The following is a 22,690-nucleotide window of genomic DNA, read 5'->3' as shown; positions in this document are numbered from 1 at the left end:
AAGACAATATATAAACCAAAAATGTATTCATTTACATTGTAATCATACAGCAATTTCAAGTTATTTACTATCCCTGCTAGGTCAATCTTACAAAAATACAAATATAGTCAACATATAAAATACAAGGCAGTGGCTAGAGAACCGGAATAGGTACCCTAGACAGCGAACTTATTCGTCCAGAACCGGTTCTCTAACCAAAATACCGTTCATAGGCTAGGGAACCGGAATTTTATTTCAATGCTTTCTTTGTATATATTTTAAATGTGTGTTATATAATTGTAAAGCGCAATAGAATATCTTATAATTTAACCGGTTCTCTAACCAAAATACCGTGCATAGGCTAGGGAACCGGAATTTTATTTCAATGCTTTCTTTGAATATATTTTAAATGTGTGTTATATAATTGTAAAGCGCAATAGAATATTTTATAATTTTTGCGCTATATAAATGCCATGTATTTGTATTTGTGTTTATGCATAAAGCTGCCGAAATTCACTTTGTTTCTTTTCTTAGTAAGGAGAAGTTTTCCATTTTATTTTATGTAATCAAGATTGTATTTATCCCACTCATTTTATATCCATTACTGCATTGGGTTATGTGAAAACAGTAACACCTAATGCGGTCACAATGAAGAAAACTGATGTAAAGTGAAGCTTCTTCTGAATGTATTCAGGAACACCTGATGATAAACCTATTTTATTTGTAAAACGGTGACTTTTTACATTTAACAAACATATAGTGTTCTTTATATTTTTCCAATACTATTCAAATGCATACAGATATATATTAAAACTGGGCTCTTATGAGGTTATATAGGTCGGGTATAACGCGCCCAATCTAACCTAAGGTATACATTCTAGTTTCAAAATCTACTCGTTTTGTTTTGCTTCAGTGAGACAGTTTACCAAGTTTTATTATTAAATTCTCAGTATGTACATAACATAAACATGAGATTCATATTCCAATAATAATAATAAAGACACGTGATCAGTAGAGGACAACTCTTATTAAAACAAGAGGGCCAAGAAGGCCCTAGGTCGCTCACCTGAGAAACACACCATAACACACCATAACAGTGTAAACATGTTTGACATAGTGATTTCATGGAAAACAATAGTCTGGCCAATTATCATTAAAATTAGAGCAAATATTTTGAGTATAAATAAGTATTTTCTTTGATTTGACCTAGTGACCTAGTTTTTGACCCCAGATGACCCATATTCGAACTTGATCTAGATTTCATCAAGTCTATCATTCTGACTAAATTTCATGAATATCAATTGAAAAATACAGCCTCTATCGCATACACAAGGCTTTTCTTTGATTTGATCTAGTGACCTAGTTTTTGACCCAAGACTACCCATATTCGAACTTGACCTAGATTTTATCAAGGCAACCATTCTGACCAGAGTTTATGAAAATCCAGTGTAAAATGCAGCCCCTATTGCATACACAAGGTTTTTCCTTGATTTGACGTAGTGACCTAGTTTTTAAACCCAGATGACCCATATTCGAACCTGACCTAGACTTCATCAAGGCTATCATTCTGACAAAATAATGAAGATCAGTTGAAAAAATTTAGCCTCTATCGCATACACAAGGTTTTCCTTTGATTTAACCTAGTGACCTACTTTTTGACCTAGATGACCCATATTCAAACTTGACCTAGATTTCATCAAGGCAATCATTCTGACCAAATTTCATGAAGATCAATTGAAAAATACAGCCTCTATTGCATACAGAAGGGTTTTCTTTGATTTGACCTAATGACCTACTTTTTCACCAAAGATGGCCCATAATCAAACTTAGCGTAGATTATATCAAGGCAATCATTCTGACCAAATTTCATGAAGATCAATTGAGAAATACAGCCTCTATCGCATACACAAGGTTTTTCTTTGATTTGACCTAGTGACCTAGTTTTTAACCCCAGATAACCCATATTCGAATTAGACCTAGATTTTATCAAGGCAATCATTCTGACTTATTTTCAAGAAGATCAATTGAAAAGTATAGCCTCTATCGCTATAATTAATTAATTAGAGTGTTCAAACAAAAGAGTATTTTCTTTGGATACTGAGGAAAGAAGCCCTAGGTTCTATTAATTACCACTACTAATTGTTGTTTACATAATCAATTTTTTAAGGGTACACCATGTCTGAATTTATCTGCTAGGTTTTTCTTCGATTTGACCTAGTGACCTACTTTTTGATCCCTGATGACCCATTTTCAAACTCAGCCTAGATTTCATTAACTTAACGGTTATCATTTTGACTGAATTTGAATTTGAAAATTACAGCCTCTATCGCATATACAAGCTTTTCCTTTGATTTGACCTAGTGATCTACTTTTTGACCCCAGATAACCCATACTCGAATTGACCTAGATTTCATCAAAGCAATCATTCTGACCAAAATTCCTGAATATTAATTGAAAAATACAGCCTCTATCGCATACACAAGGTTTTACTTTGATTTGACCTAGTGACCTAGTTTTTAACCCCAGATGACCCATTTTCAAACTCGGCCTAGATTTCATCAAGGTAATCATTCTGACCAAGTTTCATGAAGATCAGTTGAAAAATACAGCCTCTATCGCATACACAAGCTAAATGTTGATAGACGACAGACGAGACAGACAGACAGACGACAGATGCCGGACATCGAGCGATCATAAAAACTCACCTGAGCATTGAGCTAAAAAGTGAAGGAATCGGCGTTTAAGTTTCATCTTAGGAATTGTATTCATGTATTACTTTTATTCAGAATCTATACATAAATTTATTACGTTTTATCAAATTTAGTACAGTTTGTTGTAAATTGTATATATGAATCTCTTTACAGTACTTAATTTTGATTTAAATTGTGCAATTTGTTAAGCAAATCTGTACCAAGTCACCCCCCCCCCCCCCCCCCCCCAAAAAAAAAAAGCTGAAGAGTATCTTTTTTTTGTCCTACCCAGTAACAGAACATATTGATATGAAAATAATATATTAATATGATAATATCCTTACTTCCTCTCCATGTCTTATTTCTTCTCTTGCTTCTCCGTTATTCCATATCTTCTTTCAGGTCTTAAAATTCCACTGTCAACATTCAACTGTCAGCAGTTTACACACATATTTTTTTTTATTTACTCTATCTCAAGAAATATATGATATTAAACAATATTAATTTCCGAAAAGATCCTATATCCTGTAATATGAATGCTGCATTTAGTAAAATGAACTAATTCCAAAAGGCATTTTATTATATCTTAATCTGGTATATATCCACGTTAAAAATGCAGTTATGTGAATTTTAGCAATTCTAAATCATAAAAAAAAATCAGTAATAATCCCGACAATATAACACGCGCGCGCTGACACAACGATGCTATATTACCAGGTAACTATATAATTATGGAACCAACCTGGCAATTAGAGTGTTCAAACAAAAGAGTATTTTCTTTGGATACTGAGGAAAGAAGCCCTAGGTTCTATTAATTACCACTACTAATTGTTGTTTACATAATCAAATTTTTAGGAGTACACCATGTCTGAATTTATTTGCTATATTCACTACCATGTGGTACGTTTTGATTAATGTTTATCCTTTAATAGTTAAACTGTGAACCTTTTCTGATAGATTAGAACATCAACCAATGTTCGATTTGATAATGTTATTTATCACATACAGCGAAAGAAAACAAATGTATCGGTCACATTCTTTGATAAGGTTAATGCAGCAAAAATGGGAAATGTTTAAAAATTACAGGAACAGTTAAGCCGAGCGTATGACGGATTACAACAAAGAAACTTTATTTAGAATAAGCATAAATTTGCGATTTTTCATTAAGATAAAGGTGGATAATACTGAAGTAATGTTTCGTTTCAAGATGATTACATGTACATTTTTCAGCGGCGGCGTTTAAGTGTTATTGTTTTTGTTAAAGATTTTAGAAAACAAATCGGGTTTAGAAGTTGACAGAGGTAGAGATCTCTGAAGCGGAGGTGGACGAACTTCTATTCTGTATTACAGATTAAATAAAATGACGTCACCTTTGGCGAACGTATTGATTAAGTACGAAATATGACCGTCAGCTGACATCTCAGGTTCTATTGAAAGTAAACTCAGATAGAAAATATGTACTTTGTATTATTTTCAGCATGTGAAATTATCAGGTGCGCAAATCACATTAAATAGTACATAGAAAGACGGCATTTTAATTTCAGTCGAACAAAGTGATTAAAAGTGTAGATGCGTATGTTATAAAAAGATGAATATAGTTTTGTATTGAGAAATATGCACTGTATCTCCGCTGCAGCACACGAACAAATCTAATAACCTATACATATAATGATATAATGCACCTGTAATTTACTACATGTATTTAGTATTCATGGCGAAAACTCATATTAATTTCGGCTTCCAAAAAGTATGCCATGCAGCATAAATTTAGCTATTAGCATTTTGTTTCAAATTTAGTCAATAACATAATATAATGTAAAGGAGAAAAACCGAAAGCTGTCTATTGTAAAAGAAAGAGAGGCGCAACACGTCAAGTCTGTCCATTGTTATACATAATGGACAGCTTGAGGTCTTATTCTGAGCTGAAACATGGTCCTCACAAAAAAACTAGATATTACTGCGGGGTTATTGTTCTCTCTAAAGTACAAATAATGTTCGTTTATCAAATATTTGTTTTGATGATATACTGCATTATATTGGTGAGGAAAATAAAAAAGTATGCAACGGGGTTTATGCATTTAAATTATTAAAAAGGTCTCCATGGGTAACAGAATGAAGCTTTTGAATTTTGAGGACGTCTTTAATTATTGCATATACATGTTATAAGCAACTGTACTTTTAAAAGGAAATCTATTGAAAATTGCACTATTCTGTTCTGCTAAAAAAAATATACAAAAACACGTTCAATTTGAACATTTCACTTTTATTGCTGAAATTCGTATGAGGAAGTCCAGCATTAAGAATAACAAAAATTGAAATTTTAAATGTATCTGCTGTTTATAAAACAGAAAATAATCTAAAAATATACTAAATTCGACGAGATTAATTCGGAGAAAATAAGCTTCTTGTCTCGTAATTACGCGACATTTATCGTTATTGCAAGAAAAGTAGCAGAAAGATGAAATTGTGCATTTCAGATTAGGATTTCAATAAACGTCTGACACAAATTTTACACGCATACTTCATGTGAAAGATTGGTCTGCAACATTTGAAAAATAAAGGAAAATTATGTTTTTGTACATTATGTTGTTCTTTTATGCTATTTTCGACCGAAATTGCCTTACCAGGTGTATTTATGTAATACTTTGCTATGGCAATTTAGGACTATACAAGGTGTTTTGTTACTACTTTCTAAGAATTGAAGATTTAAACTAACGTTCTATAACTACTTTTGACCTATTCTTTCATTTCATTCTCTTTTTTTTTGGTAATGAGTTTATACATAATTTATTTTAGGTCGATTGTGAAGGAAGGTCTACAACTTATATTAATCACACTCGACACCTCATTCCTGATGGAATCCATCGCCACGAGGGTTTGAGAGAAGGCCAGTTTCCCTTTTAATGCTGAGCGCCAAGCAAGGGAGCTACTGGAACCATTTTTCACGTCTTTGGTATGACGCGGCCGGGGATCGAACCCACGACCTCCCGCACCCGAAGCGGACACTCTACCACTAGGCTATCGAGGCGTTTTTGTTTTTGTTTTTTGTTTTGATAATTTGGGAGTCGAATGTGGTTAAAGTCATACGTTCCCATTTGTTTTCAGTGTTAGAATAGTTGTGCATGGTAGAACATGCGTTGGAAGCCACCTGTATTAAGCGGCCGGCTGACTTAAGCAACAAGTTATTGTAGCTGCCATACTACAAGACGATATAATAAATTAACTATCCTCGAGGACAGAACAAGCCAATGGTCTCATTTCACCACCTTATTAACTTTATACTCTCGTTTTCATTAATTCATGAAAATTAGGTGAAAGAACAAAATGATGAGTAAATCGGTTCTGAACAGTCAATACTGGCGAATTTGTATACCGTCGAATTTATACTTATGGGTTTATATCAAACAAATAACAAATTCAAGGCATCCTTTGCATCATAATGCAGTAGAAATTAGCGGCAAATCTTATTAATTTTTAGGAAATAACAAGTCGAGAGAGCTTTGATAGTAATCAGACAGAAATTATCTAACACATTCAAACTATGCATGCTATATAATGTAATCACACAAGTTAAATGCGTGCTATTAATTTGTATGAAAGAAATTAATTATGTAGCATTAATTCTCGGCATATACAACATTACACAAATTCTTTTTAACAGAATCGTATTTAAGTTCGCCACGTTGAGAGGAACAGAACAGATCAGAACGGAACTTAATACGTAACATTCCATCATCATTTATCCAAGCATAAAGTTCTAGTTTATTAATTTTGTTTGTTTATTTTGGGGTTTAATGCCGTTTTTCAACAGTATTTCAGTTATGTAAAAGCGGGAAGTTCTGGTTGAGGCATGCGTACGAACGTAAACAATGCTGCAAATTATTACAAAAATATTTTATACATGTGATATATTTTCTGAAAGCATTGTCATATCCAGGCATTCATTTTGTTTTAAATGAATCAATTGTTTCAATATATCTCTGTTTTAAATGCCTGTATAAATTAAATTTTTTTTTGTTGATATTTGACGTTTCTTAATTACAAATTCTGTATCTTAAATGAAAGGTCATAATAGGACAAATAGTTCAACCCATTCCGATTGCAATAGATATATTATTGTTTAATGTTTCATTCATATGCATATTTTGCATACATACATAATTTTCATATAAGACATAACGCACATGTGACATTTTAACGATTTTGATTATTTAATATTTGATTTGATGGTTCAGCTTAGGATACTTCAACGATTGTTGAATTATTACACAAACAATAAGGATCGTTGTGCGAAGGTACTAATTCTTTAGGATGACTTATTTCTGCTATTTCTGCTATTCATGAATAAGAGTACATTTATTCCGCTTAGACATACGCACTTCCCGGGTGAGATATTTAAACTTGAAAATAAAATGCAAAAACTGGTAAGACATTTTAAATGCCTTGTACATGATACGAACAAAACCGGTGCATATTTGATATTTTGAGCATGTTTGTAAGTTAAATCGTAATGTCATGTCAGAAATGAATCGTGCATATTGATAAAAAAGGATGTTGTGAATATTGTGAAAATTGTGTAGGTCATGTGGTTTATTTCTCAGTGTTTCAACAAAGGCAGCAGAAGAAAAAAATACATAAGGACACCAATTAAACATAGCCCCCATCATTCATTTTCCTGTATTTGTTTTATATTTTTATCAGATATGATGAAAAATGTACAATACACTAGAAGTGCACTTTTTATGCCCCCGAAGGGAGGCATATAGTTTTTGAACCGTCTGTCCGTCTGTCAGTCTGTCGGTCTGTCAGTCTGTCAGTCTGTCCGCAATTTTCATGTCCGGTCCATATCTTTGTCATCGATGGATGGATTTTCAAATAACTTGGCATGAATATGTACCACAGTAAGACGACGTGTCGCGCGCAAGACCCAGGTCCGTAGCTCAAAGGTCAAGGTCACACTTAGACATTAAAGGATAGTGCATTGATGGGCGTGTCCGGTCCATATCTTTGTCATCGATGGATGGATTTTCAAATAACTTGGCATGAATGTGTACCACAGTAAGACGACGTGTCGCGCGCAAGACTTAGGTCCGTAGCTCAAAGGTCAAGGTCACACTTAGACATTAAAGGATAGTGCATTGATGGGCGTGTCCGGTCCATATCTTTGTCATCGATGGATAGATTTTCAAATAACTTGGCATGAATGTGTACCACAGTAAGATGACGTGTCGCGCGCAAGACCCAGGTCCGTAACTCAAAGGTCAAGGTCACACTTAGACTTTAAAGGATAGTGCATTGATGGGCGTGTCCGGTCCATATCTTTGTCATTCATGCATGGATTTTAAAATAACTACGCATGAATGTGTGACACAGTAACACGACGTGTCGCGCGCAAGACCCAGCTCCGTAGGTCAAAGGTCCTAAACTCTAACATCGGCCATAACTACTCATTCAAAGTGCCATCGGGGGCATATGTCATCCTATGGAGACAGCTCTTGTTTCATATATTTTTAAACAACATTGTAATGAATTAAAAAGAATTTTAGGTATTTCAGATTAATGAGCACATTCAATAGTTGAAACCTATTGAGACCTGAAATGTTCGTTGACAGTTTTGATATTGATACTGTTTGGTCGTTTCAAGTCAAGTATTGTGCGTTGCCTCTTCTGCGCATGTGTACCGGAAGGCGAAGACACAAAGTATGAAAGACGACAAACTACCGAGGTCTTCTTGTACATGCATTTGAGGTTAAAACTCGGAAAGGAAATGACGACAAATCGTCAGTTTGTCGTGTCTTCGTATCCTCTTATTGTGTTGTAATGCAATTAAAATTTATTTAAAAGATCCACCAACTTATCAAGAAATGTTGTCATGGCCTCATTTTGGGTGCAATATACCTTCCTGGTACTTTATAGAGTTAGCGTCGATGTCGTTTAAACATTCCTCCCCATATAAACAATGTTCTTAAATAATAATACAATACAACTAGTTGGTTGCCATACTGTTTCACAATGTATGTAAGGCGGTGCATCGTAATATTTAAAACTGGAAAAGCGTCAAAAGGCGTAAACTGTCGATATGACAGTAAAATGTACTGAATGATTCTCGTGGCAAAATAACTATGATAATTAACGTTAATATAATTATACTTCATTTAAATATTTTATCAATAAATTGAGAAAATATTCTCATCAAAACTGGTTGAATTAAAAGCTAATTTAATACAAAACCTAACCGTGTATGTAGAGCTGCATTGTAGTGAATGTAATGAATTTAAATGTTTTATTTATCATCCGTATTATTTCTGACGTGCAGCACACTTTAAAAAAATGGGATAATTTCATTTAAACATTTAAAAGAAGAGAATTTACTTACAATTTCTAAACTAAATGCCCAGGAAAAATAAATTATTATTTCAAAACTTGACTGCTCAAGAGTAAGACATAGTAATCATTACCTTTACTAGTATTAAAGAGTGCTGGAAATTAAATTAGCAGTTATTCTGTATAATACCAACTGGGCAGCAACGGTTTTACTTAGTGTATGGATCTAATTAAGTTGAATCGGGCGGAACATTTGCCAGAAAATATATGAACCGTTCAGAGATTAACGAAATCGTGGTGTTGTCTTCCTTTGTACGAAAGTCTTCGCCAGACGTTAATCCAATTATACCCTTTGATAAGACTTCGTAACAAGAGCAAGAAAACAACAGTTCTCTCATCGGTAATCTGCTAGTGAAATAGAATACTGTTTCAAGAACATGTTTGCATGCAGGGAACATTAGCACAACGATAAATTCCATAGAAATTTTAAAAAATCACACAGAGAGTGCATTTGGATAATCTCAAAAGTTTTGCTATTTAAATCATTTACAGTTTTCCCTTCTGTTTAACCTCAACCTCCTTAACCCTTACCAAGCTGGACACGATTGATTCTGCCTTTGCCAGCAGTGTAGATCATGATCAGCCTGCATATTCGTGCAGTCTGATCATAACCTGCAATGTCCGCCATTCAGTCAGTATCTTTTTGGTGAGCATCCCTTTTCAGTTAATAGTAATGGCCAAACTGAAAGATAGACAAGTTCATTATACAAATTTAGCAAGGTAAGGGTTAAGTACATTGTTCCAACTGATACCTGAATGTATATGTACAATGATGATAATGCAATTTGTTTGACTATTATTCAACAATTACTTCTGTATGTTTTTTGTTGTTTTTTTTTTAAATCAAGGTGTATCTACGTGACCGTATTATGAAATGCGATAATAATTTGTTTTAGACCTACTGAGCCAAAATCGTGTAAAACCTAGTTGTCCTCAGTTCACGTAACAGAAGAAACTATCAGGAAACTGTGAGAAAGTTTATTAAATTTCCTTTGAGTTCAATTATACTTTGGAATTGTTTCAAACTTTTTTCAAACACAGAATAGATTATTATTAAATGAGAACGCACGAATTTGGCCTATATTTCAGCAATCTGTATTTTATCTTCCCGCCTATAAGCCTGTTCATGCGGTTCGCTGAATATGAACCAAAATACAATTATCAGAGTTCTGGTTGATTGTAATACTACTACAATGCACGTAATTCCCTTCCTGGTTTTGTTGTTTTTCGAGGAACATTCAAAAAGTACGCACTTGTACTGCTGAAACGTTTAAATACATTAGATATTCACATAGATACTAATTCCCAAAGTTAATGTGAGTACCGAACAAAAACACCAAGACGCGTCATTTCATGATAACTAATACAGCATAAAAACAATTATTATAATACATTATTTGACAAGTAAATGTCAGTATTTCTTTCATTTTATTCACTGTCAAATACATATATACGACATGGCAAACAAAAAAACAAACCAAAAAAAAAAAAGATCTGTTTTGTATGATTTCGAATCCGCTTGAAGATCTGTTGTGTTTTTCCTATCCGTTTTCTTTTCTGTTGTTTAACTGTTCGTTTATTTTTTGGTAGATTGTCTTTATTTAAAATATTTTCATTTTTCACTTCCAGTTTACGTGTCTCTGTACACGTATAGGCATTTAACTTATGTTACCTATAATATGATAGAAACATTGCTCATGTTCATTATCAGCCTCGGAAATTTTTCATAGTCATAGAGAAAATGATAAAATAAAACGGTCTTTAGGTTACAACACACTAAATAGCTGTTCTTCTTTATTCTATATAAAATTGACCCATTTCCAATGGCCACAGCACACATCAGGACCCATTTTAATTGTCTATAACTTACATTTACTTGAGGAATATTGTCAGTGCTGAATAAAAATCAAAAGAAAAGTGGGGGTCATGTCTGATGAAATAAAAGCAATTTTCAGTCAAACACACAAACTGCAAAATCAGCTAAAAAATGAGACCCCAAATTGTAGTGGTGGTGTATGATCTAAGTTTCCATGAAAAATTATGTCATGTTGTTATTTCATTATGAAAATGCTACCTACATGTAATCTGTCATGTGATTTTAACAAAATAAATGCAAAGAAAATAAGGAAAATAGTTCTACAGAGCAAAAAAACTAATGACTATTTGTATCCGCCATTATGCGAATACCTTTTTTTCGCGCCATTTTTCTATTTAGTGTCTGTATGCCTTTATGCAAAAATGAAAGGAATTGAACAACTAACTGCCGTCGCTACATTTGGTACCCACATGGAAAAAGATATGTGGTGGCTGCAGAATAATTCAGACAAGAAATTGAATAACCAAAGGGCAGTAACTCTGTGAGAAATCATCCAACTTGAACATGAAGATAATATGCGCATGTCCTCTTTTGAGTTAAGCTTCCCATGAAGTTTCGGTGAATTCTAGCGAGTGATTGCTGAGAAATTCTGCGGTCAGGAAATGGTGCAATCAAACGACTATAACTCGGTGAAATATCATCGGATCGGAACATGAAGATAATATGCGCGTCTCCTCTTAGACTAAAGATTCCTAAGAAATTTCGCTAAATTCCCGTCAGTGTTTGCTGAGAAATACTCAAGACAAAAATGACACAATAGTGTCCTTATTTCGTATATTCAAAGGACAATAACTAAGTGAAAAATCATCGACAATATGTACTTCTCCTTTTGGGAGTGAAACTTCCTATGTATTTTCGCTGAATTCCAGCCAATAGATGCTGAAGAATACTCAAGTAAAATGGTGCTCAATTCTGCTAATGTTAAATAATCAAAAGGCAATAACTCAATGAAACATCGTCTGACAGGAACAGAAGATAATATGCCTAGACCATCTCAAAGAGTGAAGCTTCCTATGAAATTTGGATGCATTTTCAATGCATTGGTTGCTGAGAAATACTCCAAACAAGGATTGTGCTAGTGTTATTACTCAAAGGCAATAACCCAGAGTAAAAGCATCCGACCGGAACATAAAGAAAATGTGCGCATTTACGCTTGGAAATGTCCGCCGAATTCTAGCAAGTGGTCGCTGAGGAATACTCCGCACAAGGAACTGTACCATAGTCATGTTGAATAATCAAAGAGGTAATATCTCAGCGAAAAAATCATTCGACTAAAACATGAAGATAATGTACGAATTTACGCTTATTAGTGAAACTTTCTACGAGTTTTCGGCAGTCGTTGTTGAGGAATATTTCGGACAAGCAAGGATGCTATAGTATACTATTGGTGAATAATTAAAGGGCAAAACTCAGTGAAAAATCATCTAACCGGAACATGAAGATAAAATACACATCATTTCCTTTGAAGTTTCACTTAAATAAACAAAGAGCGAAAACTAAATGTAGAATATCATGCGACAGGAACATAAACTATCCTCTTTTGGAGTACAAGGCAATCCCTTGAACTGGTTTGAATCTTACTTATCGGAAAGAAAGCAAAGAGTAGTTCTTGCTAATGCTTCATCTAATTAATATTCAATAAATGCCGCTGTCCCACAAGGATCTACCTTAGGCCCTCTTCTCTTCTTGCTCTACATTAACTACATTGTTGTTGACATAAAATCCAACATTTGCCTATTCGCCGACGACATGTACATGTAAGTCTTTACATTGTCGTGGAAGATCCTTTCACCTCTGCTGCTGCTCTAAATGAAGACTTGTCACGAATCACCTCCTGGTCAAAATTTTGGCTTGTTTCTTTTAATCCAGCCAAACAAAATCTATTGTTTTCTCACGGAAACGAAACAAACCTTTCCATCCAACCCTTTTTATGGACCAAATCCAAGTAAACGTGGTAAAAACACACAAACATCTTGATCTCACTTTGTCTGACGACGCCAAATGGTGTTCCCGTCTTTCTTCGTGTCTTAATAAGGCATGGCAGAGAATCGGAGTACTCCGATCGCTTAAATCGTACTTGTCAAGAACTAGTCTTGAGAAAATGTATATTTCATTCATAAGACCACTCTTGAAATACGAAGACACCGTTTGGAATAACTGCACGAATGAGCTTAAAAACGATCTAGAAGTGGTACAGATAGCAGCAGGTAGAATTGTAACAGGGGCAACGCAATATTGCAACCCAGATCGTCTCTTGAAAGAAACTGGGAAACTTACATAAATCACACTTAGGAACTTGTTATTTCGATTCCAACACGACATACTGGTATCAACAGTGTTAGAAAAATTGGTAACTACTTTTTACGACATGAACTACACTTCGTGCTACGCACCTGGATCATTCTATATATATAGAGGATGATGTCGCTACTTTGCACGCGCATGGGTTATCGCAAAATAACCGTTGATGTGTATGTAGGTTATTTGGTGGTCGTGTTAGAATATAACATACTTTACACACTTGAATAACAATGATTAAGTTATCATAATAACTTTTACGTAATGATCTAAATTTTTGCAAAAGTTTCAATTAATTACTACTCTCATTTATTTACATTTACTTTCCGGGCGAATAAGTGCAATGATAATTAGGCCAACTCCATCATGGAAAGGAATTAATATAAGCATTTACTTGCTTGTTTTCTGATCCAACATTTCATAAATGTATATTGCACAATGACTATGTTACTTGATCGAATGAAATAAAATATGTTTAAACTAACATAAGGATAATATGCACATCTCCTCTTGTGAGTGAAACTCCCTGTGAAGCGCAGAAACTCTGTAAGTGGTTGCTGCGGAAAACTCCGGACAAAGACGATGATATAATCTACTTATGTTGAATAATCATACGGCAAAAACTCAGTGAAAGATCATCCGACTTGACCATGACGATAATATGCGCATTGTGAGTTAAGCTTCATATGAAGTTTCGGTGAATTCTAGCGGAAGACTGCTGAGAAATTCTGCGGTCAAGTAATGGTGCTTTAGTATTCTAATGTTAAATAATCAAAGGACAATAACTCAGTGAAATATCATCAGTCGGGAACATGAAGATAGTATGCGCATCTCATCTTCAGAGATAAGTTTACTGTGAAGTTTCGCTAAATTCTCGCCAGTGGAAGCTAAAAATTACTCCGGACATAAATTGCGGGACGGACGGACGAATCGTCGACACATTATACATGTTCCCTCTTCGGTAGCATAAAAAATCCTACCTGCCCAAAACTCATAAGCAAAACTCTTTTAGTTATAAAGATATTTTGTAGCAACAAGAACGTAACACATAGTGGGAACAAAAGTCTGTTTTGCCATGGGCAATACATTACGTACCTGGTAACCAGAGTTCATAACGGGTTAAATGAGTTAATAATGCATTCATGCTACTTTCGTCATTACTAAAAAATCAACAGGTTTGCATTTTTTAACTTAAGCTATCATGTATAGTTTTTTCTCTCCTTTTTTCCTGTGAAAAAGCTTTTACGTCTATGGAAGTATTCTGATTCAAATGTCTTTGTAAAACTTTCAGTCTGATTTTGAATAAATTTACTTCTGCAGTGTAAGACAGTCATGGTATTTCGAAAGGTGAACTCTTCATAATGTACTCGTTCTATGGTGTTATTTTAGCATCGTTTTTAGTATATTTTGTAGTCGAATATCGTGGTAATCAGAGAGAAACAGAGGCATAATGGAAACGATGAGAAAAAAATGAAATGTGGTCATAAGAAAATCATATTCTCGGTTTGAAATAAATATTCAAAATGAGCAGAATATCGTATTTTGTCGGACTTTATTGTGACTAATTAACCGTTAACTCATGCTCATGGGTTCATGGTTAAACCAATTTATCTCATAAAACTGCAAATTTTATCATTATAAAATATCGAGGACAATATTCATGTGACAGTTTTTGAAAATAATATCTTATGCATTGATAGTTTGCTAATAAATACAAATAATCTAAGGTTTATATATATTTAAAGCAATTAATAAATACATCATGAATTAAAATCAATTACTAGAGAAAGCCGACAGTAGAATCATCATAACTGACCATTAACAGAGGTGCAGGATATCTCTCAGTATAAACTGCTATTCAAAAACAGAAACCTACATATGAGCCGTGCCATGAGAAAACCAACATAGTGGGTTTGCGACCAGCATGGATCCAGACCAGCCTGCGCATCCTCGCAGTCTGGTCAGGCTCCATGCTGTTCGCTTTTAAAGCCTATTGGAATTAGAGAAACTGTTAGCGAACAGCATGGAGCCTGACCAGACTGCGCGGATGCGCAGGCTGGTCTGGATCCATGCTGGTCGCAAACCCACTATGTTGGTTTTCTCATGGCACGGCTCAATTATACAGAACAGCATTGCTTTTAATGTCAAGCACCAGGCAGGAAATTATCATTTAACTAGTTGGCAGCTCACCAACCAGTCTCTCTAAGACTTGCAAATTCTCGATTTCTGGGCTGGCACCTTATTCAGCAAACCAACATAGCTCAGTAACTATACAATGAAATTAAACTGACTTACTCGTAAGTGACGACTGTTTCGCCATTTGCGAGCACGTAATGCTTCCCTCCACCGTTCATTTTTTCTTTACACTGCTCTGTCTCTCCATCCAAGGGCTGTAACTCTGTAATTGGAAGACAATTATTTTATTCTATTACTTAGTAATGATCAATTTAAAATTGTTTGTAACCATGCGAGGTACCGAATTTGGAATCTCAATATCCTCATCCAATAGACTTGTAGTTGGGAGAAGCAAGCAGCTCGGTACTATCGAAAACGAAATGTTCACTCTGCACGCACATTTGATATGGACCTTATGGCAAATATTAATGTGAAGTCATTTTGTGTGTTGGAAACACAGTGAATTGAAACAAACAGTTACAGACTAATTATTATTTTCAAAAGCTCTCACTGTATATAGTACGTGACCGCAGGCGCATCGTAACTGTTTTAAATGTTATTCTAAAGTTTACATCTGTTCTATCTCATTAGTGTTTATTGTTGTCAAATATTTATAAACATATTATCAAAGAGTTTATGTCCTTTATTAATCTTCAACAATAACAATAAACTCAATATTTTCAACAGAAGTCTGCATGTTTAAACCGTACTTTACGACCGAGTTGTATTTAAAATACGCATTATATATTTTAGTATGCGCATAATTGAAATTGATTCAAATAATAAACAACACCAACCGTCATAGACAAAATACAGCGTAACGACAAAATAAAATATTACAGACGTTGTGAATAATACCGTTTTGCCGTTTGAGTCGGCTCACGTTTTTGTCGACATTTGCTAAAAGTATCCAGCACATACATGTAATAATATTTAAATTACACCTTTGGCTCACACTATTTTTTAAAATAATGAAAGCATTACAACACCTTTAGCCTTAACAACAATCCTTCTTAAAATTCCGTTTCCCATCTTGAAGTAGAATGAATTTGGCGAGAGCTAACCCAGCAATCTGGATTGTAATTTTGTCTACGAAAGGCAATAACAGTGCGATAAAATCGACGTTGGCGAGGTTTCATTGCAGACAAAAGATGTTATTAAGGTTGTTGAGATATATACACAGTTTCTTGTCCCGGTCTTCCTCTGGGTTACCATGGAAACTTTCCACAGAAGATCATGGCAAGGTTTTAAAGGTGGTATCTATAATATTATTATGTTAGATCTATAAGAAAAAAAAAGGAAATACAGAAATAAAAATATTTTACTTGGCTTCAAAGTTGCTGCGGCACAATGACAACTTAATCAGCTTTTCATAGTAGATGTCTGTCCCTTTTGTCCTTTTGGTCATTTTGTTTTTCGTGCTTAAACTGGCTTCTAAAACACCGGCTTTCCGTAAGCCAGTTGGATAGCTTACCTTATATGAAGCAGTCTACAAAGAAACTTACATCGCTGAGGGACGAGTATTTCAACATCGACGGCCTTAACCAATCGATTATTAATAACAACGACATTAACAATCATTACTTGTTATGAATAAGACATTATTAGTTTAACCATATGAAAATTTGAATAATTTCTATTCAGCTTCACGAATCTGAAAATTAGAATTTTACTACTTGATATGAATTAACATAAAGAGATTGCTGACGCATGGATATTTCCGCACGCGAGAAGTTATGCATATATAACTGTTCCATTACTTTTTGATAAACAGCTGCAATCAAACTAAACCCCTTAAACAAACAATTAAACAGCATTTGTCTGGCCTTTGCAATAAACTGCTACAGAGGCTTGCAGGGAAAATTTTAATCAAGTATAGTAAGATTTACAAAAGGACATATAGCTATCCTGAAACTGCCGTTGTCAGTCTCTCATATTGACCATCCATGGCGATCTATTCAGCAGTTAATTACATATCATTCCTATGACAAGCCCAGTGACATGGGTCATCGGAGGCAATTGACTTTAGCAATGAAGAAAACCTCTTGGTAATGACCAAATTGCCAACGCAGTAGCAAAACTTTAGTCCTTTTGAGAGACTGTCTACATTGATAAAAGCGTGTCAATGTTTAAAGTGCAACTGAAATTCAATTAAGTATTCTGAGGAGTTATTGATGGTAATTCGGCAATAAAATTTATATTAATGAATGTAAATAGAAAATTCTCATTGCGTACGATGACATAATTATGGTGAATGTCTAATAATGTGCATCTTTTGATAATGCAAATGAAATACATAACAATTTTTTATTATAAAGATTATAAATAATCAAGTGCTCAAGGTACATTGTAATCAAAACGACCACAATTAAAACTTGGCTTGAAGATGATTAATGAAAATCTAATCAAGTAAAAATTTGTTTCTACCGTTAACATCATATCCTTCACTCTTATAAAATGCTTACTGCATGTTTGATGAAACATTGAATTTTCACTAGCGATATTTTTAAACTGTGATTATTTTCTGTATTGGTTTCCTTACCAAGGTATAGTTTTTAAGAATAAGTGTAAATGTGATAAACATACTTTGAGCAATGAATAATATGAATTTTAGAAAAAATGCATTTCATTTCACAAAGAGCAGTATTAACACTTCATGAAATTCATTAGGAAGTTATGAAAAATTATTTTTAACATAGTTTTGTTTATTCTGGTTGCCCAAGCAATATGGCTGAAAATAACTGAATGTCGTAACTTCTTTTAAAACTGCTTGTTCGGTTCAAATTGTTGATATATTCCGACATTTTTAGTTTGAGATCTTTAACTAGAAATAATATTGAAATCAGAAGAAATATTAGGCAGCTTTGCTTTTAGAGTGCGTGCATGTGTGCGTGCGTGCGCGCGTTTGGACAGGTTAGGATTCGTTTTATAAGACAGTAAAACATGAGTGTCTAACAGGGATCTAACTTTATGTAAATGACCTTTATTCCCTTAAATGAATTATTATGAAAATGTTGATTGACAGCCTTTAAGAGTACATGTAAGGAATAGTTTCGTCGGCAGAAAACGATGCTTAAATTAAACAAACACAAGTTCGCATTCACTGTTCAAGAGGTCGGCGAAATATAATTTCCATAAATGAAGCACATCGATGAAATAGTTTCCCTTCTAAGCATATCGATGAAATAGTTTCCCTTCTATGCATATTCGTAATTTGTACAGCCGCTTCGTCTGTAATTTAACATTGAATAAAATAATTCTGAAACTTTAGATACCTATTTACAAACTGAATTTATAAATTAACACATATGTATATAAAAATATCGTTATATATATCTCTCTTTACACAATGAATCCACAAAATTAACATATGTAGATAAATCTAGATCTCAAAACTTACCTGGGTTAATTCCCATAACAATAGTCACAATTTACTGTATAAGTTGTTTTAAATGATATGAATGTTATTCCATTGTTTATATCTCATCGCTATCTTGTAGATCTTAACGTCATTTACACTTTATTTACTTTTATTCCCTTAAATGAATTATTATAAAATGTTGATTGACAGCCTTTAAGAGTACATGTAAGGAATAGTTTCGTCGGCAGAAAACGATACTTAAATTAAACAAACAAAATTTCGCATTCACTGTTCAAGAGGTGTGCGAAATATAATTTTCATAAATGAAGCACATCGATGAAACAGTTTCCCTTCTAACAACATGAGTATGCATATGTTTTATTTGTACTGCTGCTTCGTCTTGAAGCATTAAAAAAATCATCCTGAAACAGTTTTTACTTTAGATATCTATTTACAACCTGAATCTATAAATTAACACACATGTACATAAAAAATCGTTATATTTACATATATCTATTTCCACAATGAATCCATAAATTTTAAATTAACACATAGATAAAAAATCGTTAAATCTATATCTCAAAACTTACCTGAGTTAATTCCCATAATAATAGTCACAATTTACTTTACAAGGTTTTTTAATGATATAAATGTTATTCCATTATTTACACCTCATCGCTATCTAGTAGGTCTAAACCACATTTACACTTCACAAACTCGACGGAACAAGTTTAAATGTAGCACTCCAACGTCTTATTAAAAATGCTATAATCATCTTAAACACGACTTGCAACTTACACAGATTAAGCTACAGATGTGTTAATTCTTTTAAACTGACGCACATATTTCAATGTCTGTTCAAGCGTTTACTGTCTGATGTTTTAAAAAGTCGTCCCATTCTTGGTCCAGATGATATCATATTTCCTGGTCCTTTTGGGGTTTTTATCACTGAATTCCAGTGCTAGGGAGTGTGAGGGTAATGACCCAACCCATTACCCTTCACGAACAGAATCAATCAAACCTAGTCTGCCATTATGTTCCTTGGTGGTTACGTTCAATGCTTCCCGCGGATCTTTTCACAGATTTTACTATTCATCCAGTAGTAACAAAAAAAAAAATATTTCAAAGGTGACGTAAACAATTCATTAAAAATACGAACACATCATTCAGAGAGGAACTCAATAAAACATTAAAATATGAAAATATCATTAAGAGATGACAGCAACAATATCATTCAGAATAGACGTCACAATATCATTCTGACGTCAACATTAATATGACGTCAACAATATCTCAGAGATAACTTCAACAACATCATTCAGAGATGACGTCAAAATATCATTAAAAGATGACGTCAACATAAACATGACGTCAACAATATGTCGGAGATGACTTGAGCAATATCATCCAGAGATGACGTCAAAAATATCATTCAGAAATGACATCAGATAGATACCAAACCAAGAGGACGCTAAAATATACCAAAGGCAATTTCGGTTCGAAATGGACTCAGTTACTTTGATTAATTGTTTATTTGTTGAATAACGGAGAGTTTTAGATGTCGTTTGAATAAACTAGCATTTGTGGAATTTGTGATGCATCGTATTGCTATATTAAATAAAGTATTTTCTCACACAGAATTATTTAAAATGCCAAAGATGTGATAAAAGTTATTTTAATAAAAGTTATTTTAATAATAATATTAGGCTTTTTAACAATTTTTCCTGTACAACACGGCAACATATTTGACCGAGTACCAAACCTACAGTCATGCGTTAAATGTTTGTTTATTAGAGGTCTTAATAATATCCAATATCATAATGCAAAAAATGTCAAATATGAGCCGTGCCATGGGAAAACCAACATAGTGGGTGTGCGACCAGCATGGATCCAGACCAGCCTGCGCATCCGCGCAGTCTGGTCAGGATCCATGCTGTTCGCTAACAGTTTCTCCAATTCCAATAGGCTTTAAAAGCGAACAGCATGGAGCCTGACCAGATTGCGCGGATGCGCAGGCTGGTCTGGATCCATGCTGGTCGCACACCCACTATGTTGGTTTTCCCATGGCACGGCTCATATGTTTTTATTCTTTGCTTATTAAAAGCGGACACAATTATTTCCCCTTAGTCACGTTTTAAATAGCAAAATGTATCTTTTATCCTATAGATATTTTATTAAGCATAGAAACCAAGTAATCGACTGTTAAGAAGGAAACCCATAACGTTCTTAAAATAATGATCCGCAGGACATATTTATTGTATGTATCTAAGCTACGCTCAACTTCATATTGACAACGAAGTTCGTTTAGCAAAAAAAGTGTTTCATCTTCGGATGATAATATCTAAATTAAAAATGTTTAGTGAACAAATGATCAAAGACCTGTTTCCTTTGATAATAAAGAAAATATTATCTGTTGTAGGTGGTGATCCGAAATGTGGTCAAAGATAAAATTGCTATTTTAGAATAAATTATGATGTCTGCCTGTAGTGAGAATTGTAAAGCATTTCCCCTTTGAAATAGCGCGCTTAATATAATTAAAATAACTGCACCCTCAATTGTGACTACTGAATATTGAAAATACCCCATGAAAAAAAGCGTATATTGTTCTACGGTTGTGTAAGTTTCGTTGATACGTATTTTCCGTTCTTTCAAGGCAAATGCGCGAAAAATTAAACAACAAAGTACACTCCAGGATAGAAAAAAAAAAAAAAAAAATAGACCATTTTTTAAAGTGTTGGAACTCATGCTGTCTAGTGATAAAATGTGGTATTGTTATGGCTAGCCACACATAGTAATTTATCTAGAGTGTATTATGAATTTTCTTTATCTAGTGACAGTGTTTTGTTTTGTCATGATCACCTACACATAGGTATTATGAATTTTCTTTATCTAGTGACTGAGTTTTGTTTTGTAATGACCCGTCACACGTTTTACTATGAATTAACGTTGTCTAGTGGCAGAGTCTGAGAGGCAGAGTCTAATATTGGTATGATCCGCCACACATAGTGACTATAAATTTACGTTGACCAGTGACAGATTTTTTATCAGGTCATCGCCAGGTTATAAACAGGGCACAAATACGGTGTCCAAATACTGACAAATTAACTACTTAAATATACCAATATCATAAAACGATGCCCCTTGGATAAGCGAACTTTTAAATTACAGTTCCATAAAAGCAGCGTGAGACGCTTTTACGTAATTTTCTACTAGTGTTCTCAAAGAACTGCAAATTTTCGTATTTGAAAAAGCAATTAACATCAGGGCATTTCATATGATATCTGACGCGAAAAGTATATGCCCCCAAGAGACTTGTTTTATTACTTTCCTGAAGCGATTTCTTGAATGGATCTTAAGAGTCCAAATAAAATGTTTGATTAATATTACGTCCGACGTTCGAAGACATTCTTGCATTTAGCGAGGAGTTTTATTCCTGATCTAATAGCAGTTTCTCTTTAAACGAAGTAACAACACAGAAAGATACAAGGCGGGATTTCTTTAATTGAATTGAACATGATGAAACAAGGTAAAGGGCGAAGAAAGACGTTTTGGCGGAAATGGAAAATGTCAAGTAAACAGTGATGAGCCCCTGTTCTTAGTTGCTTAAAAGGAATTAAAACTGAATTCTAAAAACAGAGAACCAATACCTTTTAAAAACTTATTAGTCTATTTCAAGATTATGAATTTATGTTGTTTTTTTTTTCAGATCAAATAAGGTATATGCAATAATAAAATAATTAAAAGACAAAGTAATTGTGACCTGTTAAGAAAAATTTTCAGTTGTAAAGACGCTTCAATCTCTTGAAAAAAAAACAACAACAGAAATAGCGGCACGTACCAATAAGTTGACACATTTTTTTCCAGTCTCATCTGTAATGCCCTCGCAATAAGGGATATTTGTTCTAGGTTTGTTTTATTGTGAAATTG

General features: G+C 33.9%; 1 protein-coding gene across 2 annotated transcripts in view; it reads right to left on the bottom strand.

The window, feature by feature from the left end:
- Nucleotides 1-19,598, bottom strand: part of LOC123527747 (neprilysin-4-like) — a 48,218-nt gene extending 28,620 nt beyond the window's left edge. Inside the window, exons 1-2 of one of the 2 annotated variants that reach the window (XM_053523786.1) lie at nucleotides 19,354-19,598; nucleotides 15,523-15,625 (exon numbers count right to left, since the gene is read on the bottom strand). In XM_053523786.1, coding sequence (XP_053379761.1) covers nucleotides 15,523-15,625; nucleotides 19,354-19,369 — 119 coding nt within the window. In that variant the 5' untranslated portion in view covers nucleotides 19,370-19,598. Of the gene's footprint in view, nucleotides 1-3,013; nucleotides 3,362-15,522; nucleotides 15,626-19,353 lie in introns of those variants that run through there. The other variant, XM_053523787.1, reaches the window with a different exon arrangement.
- Nucleotides 19,599-22,690: the final 3,092 nt, after the last annotated feature.

The sequence above is a fragment of the Mercenaria mercenaria genome, chromosome 14 (assembly GCF_021730395.1).
Source record: "Mercenaria mercenaria strain notata chromosome 14, MADL_Memer_1, whole genome shotgun sequence".
Lineage (NCBI taxonomy): Eukaryota > Metazoa > Mollusca > Bivalvia > Venerida > Veneridae > Mercenaria > Mercenaria mercenaria.
The sequence above is the reverse complement of the archived record's forward strand: the minus strand, read 5'-3'. Positions and strand labels throughout refer to the sequence as shown.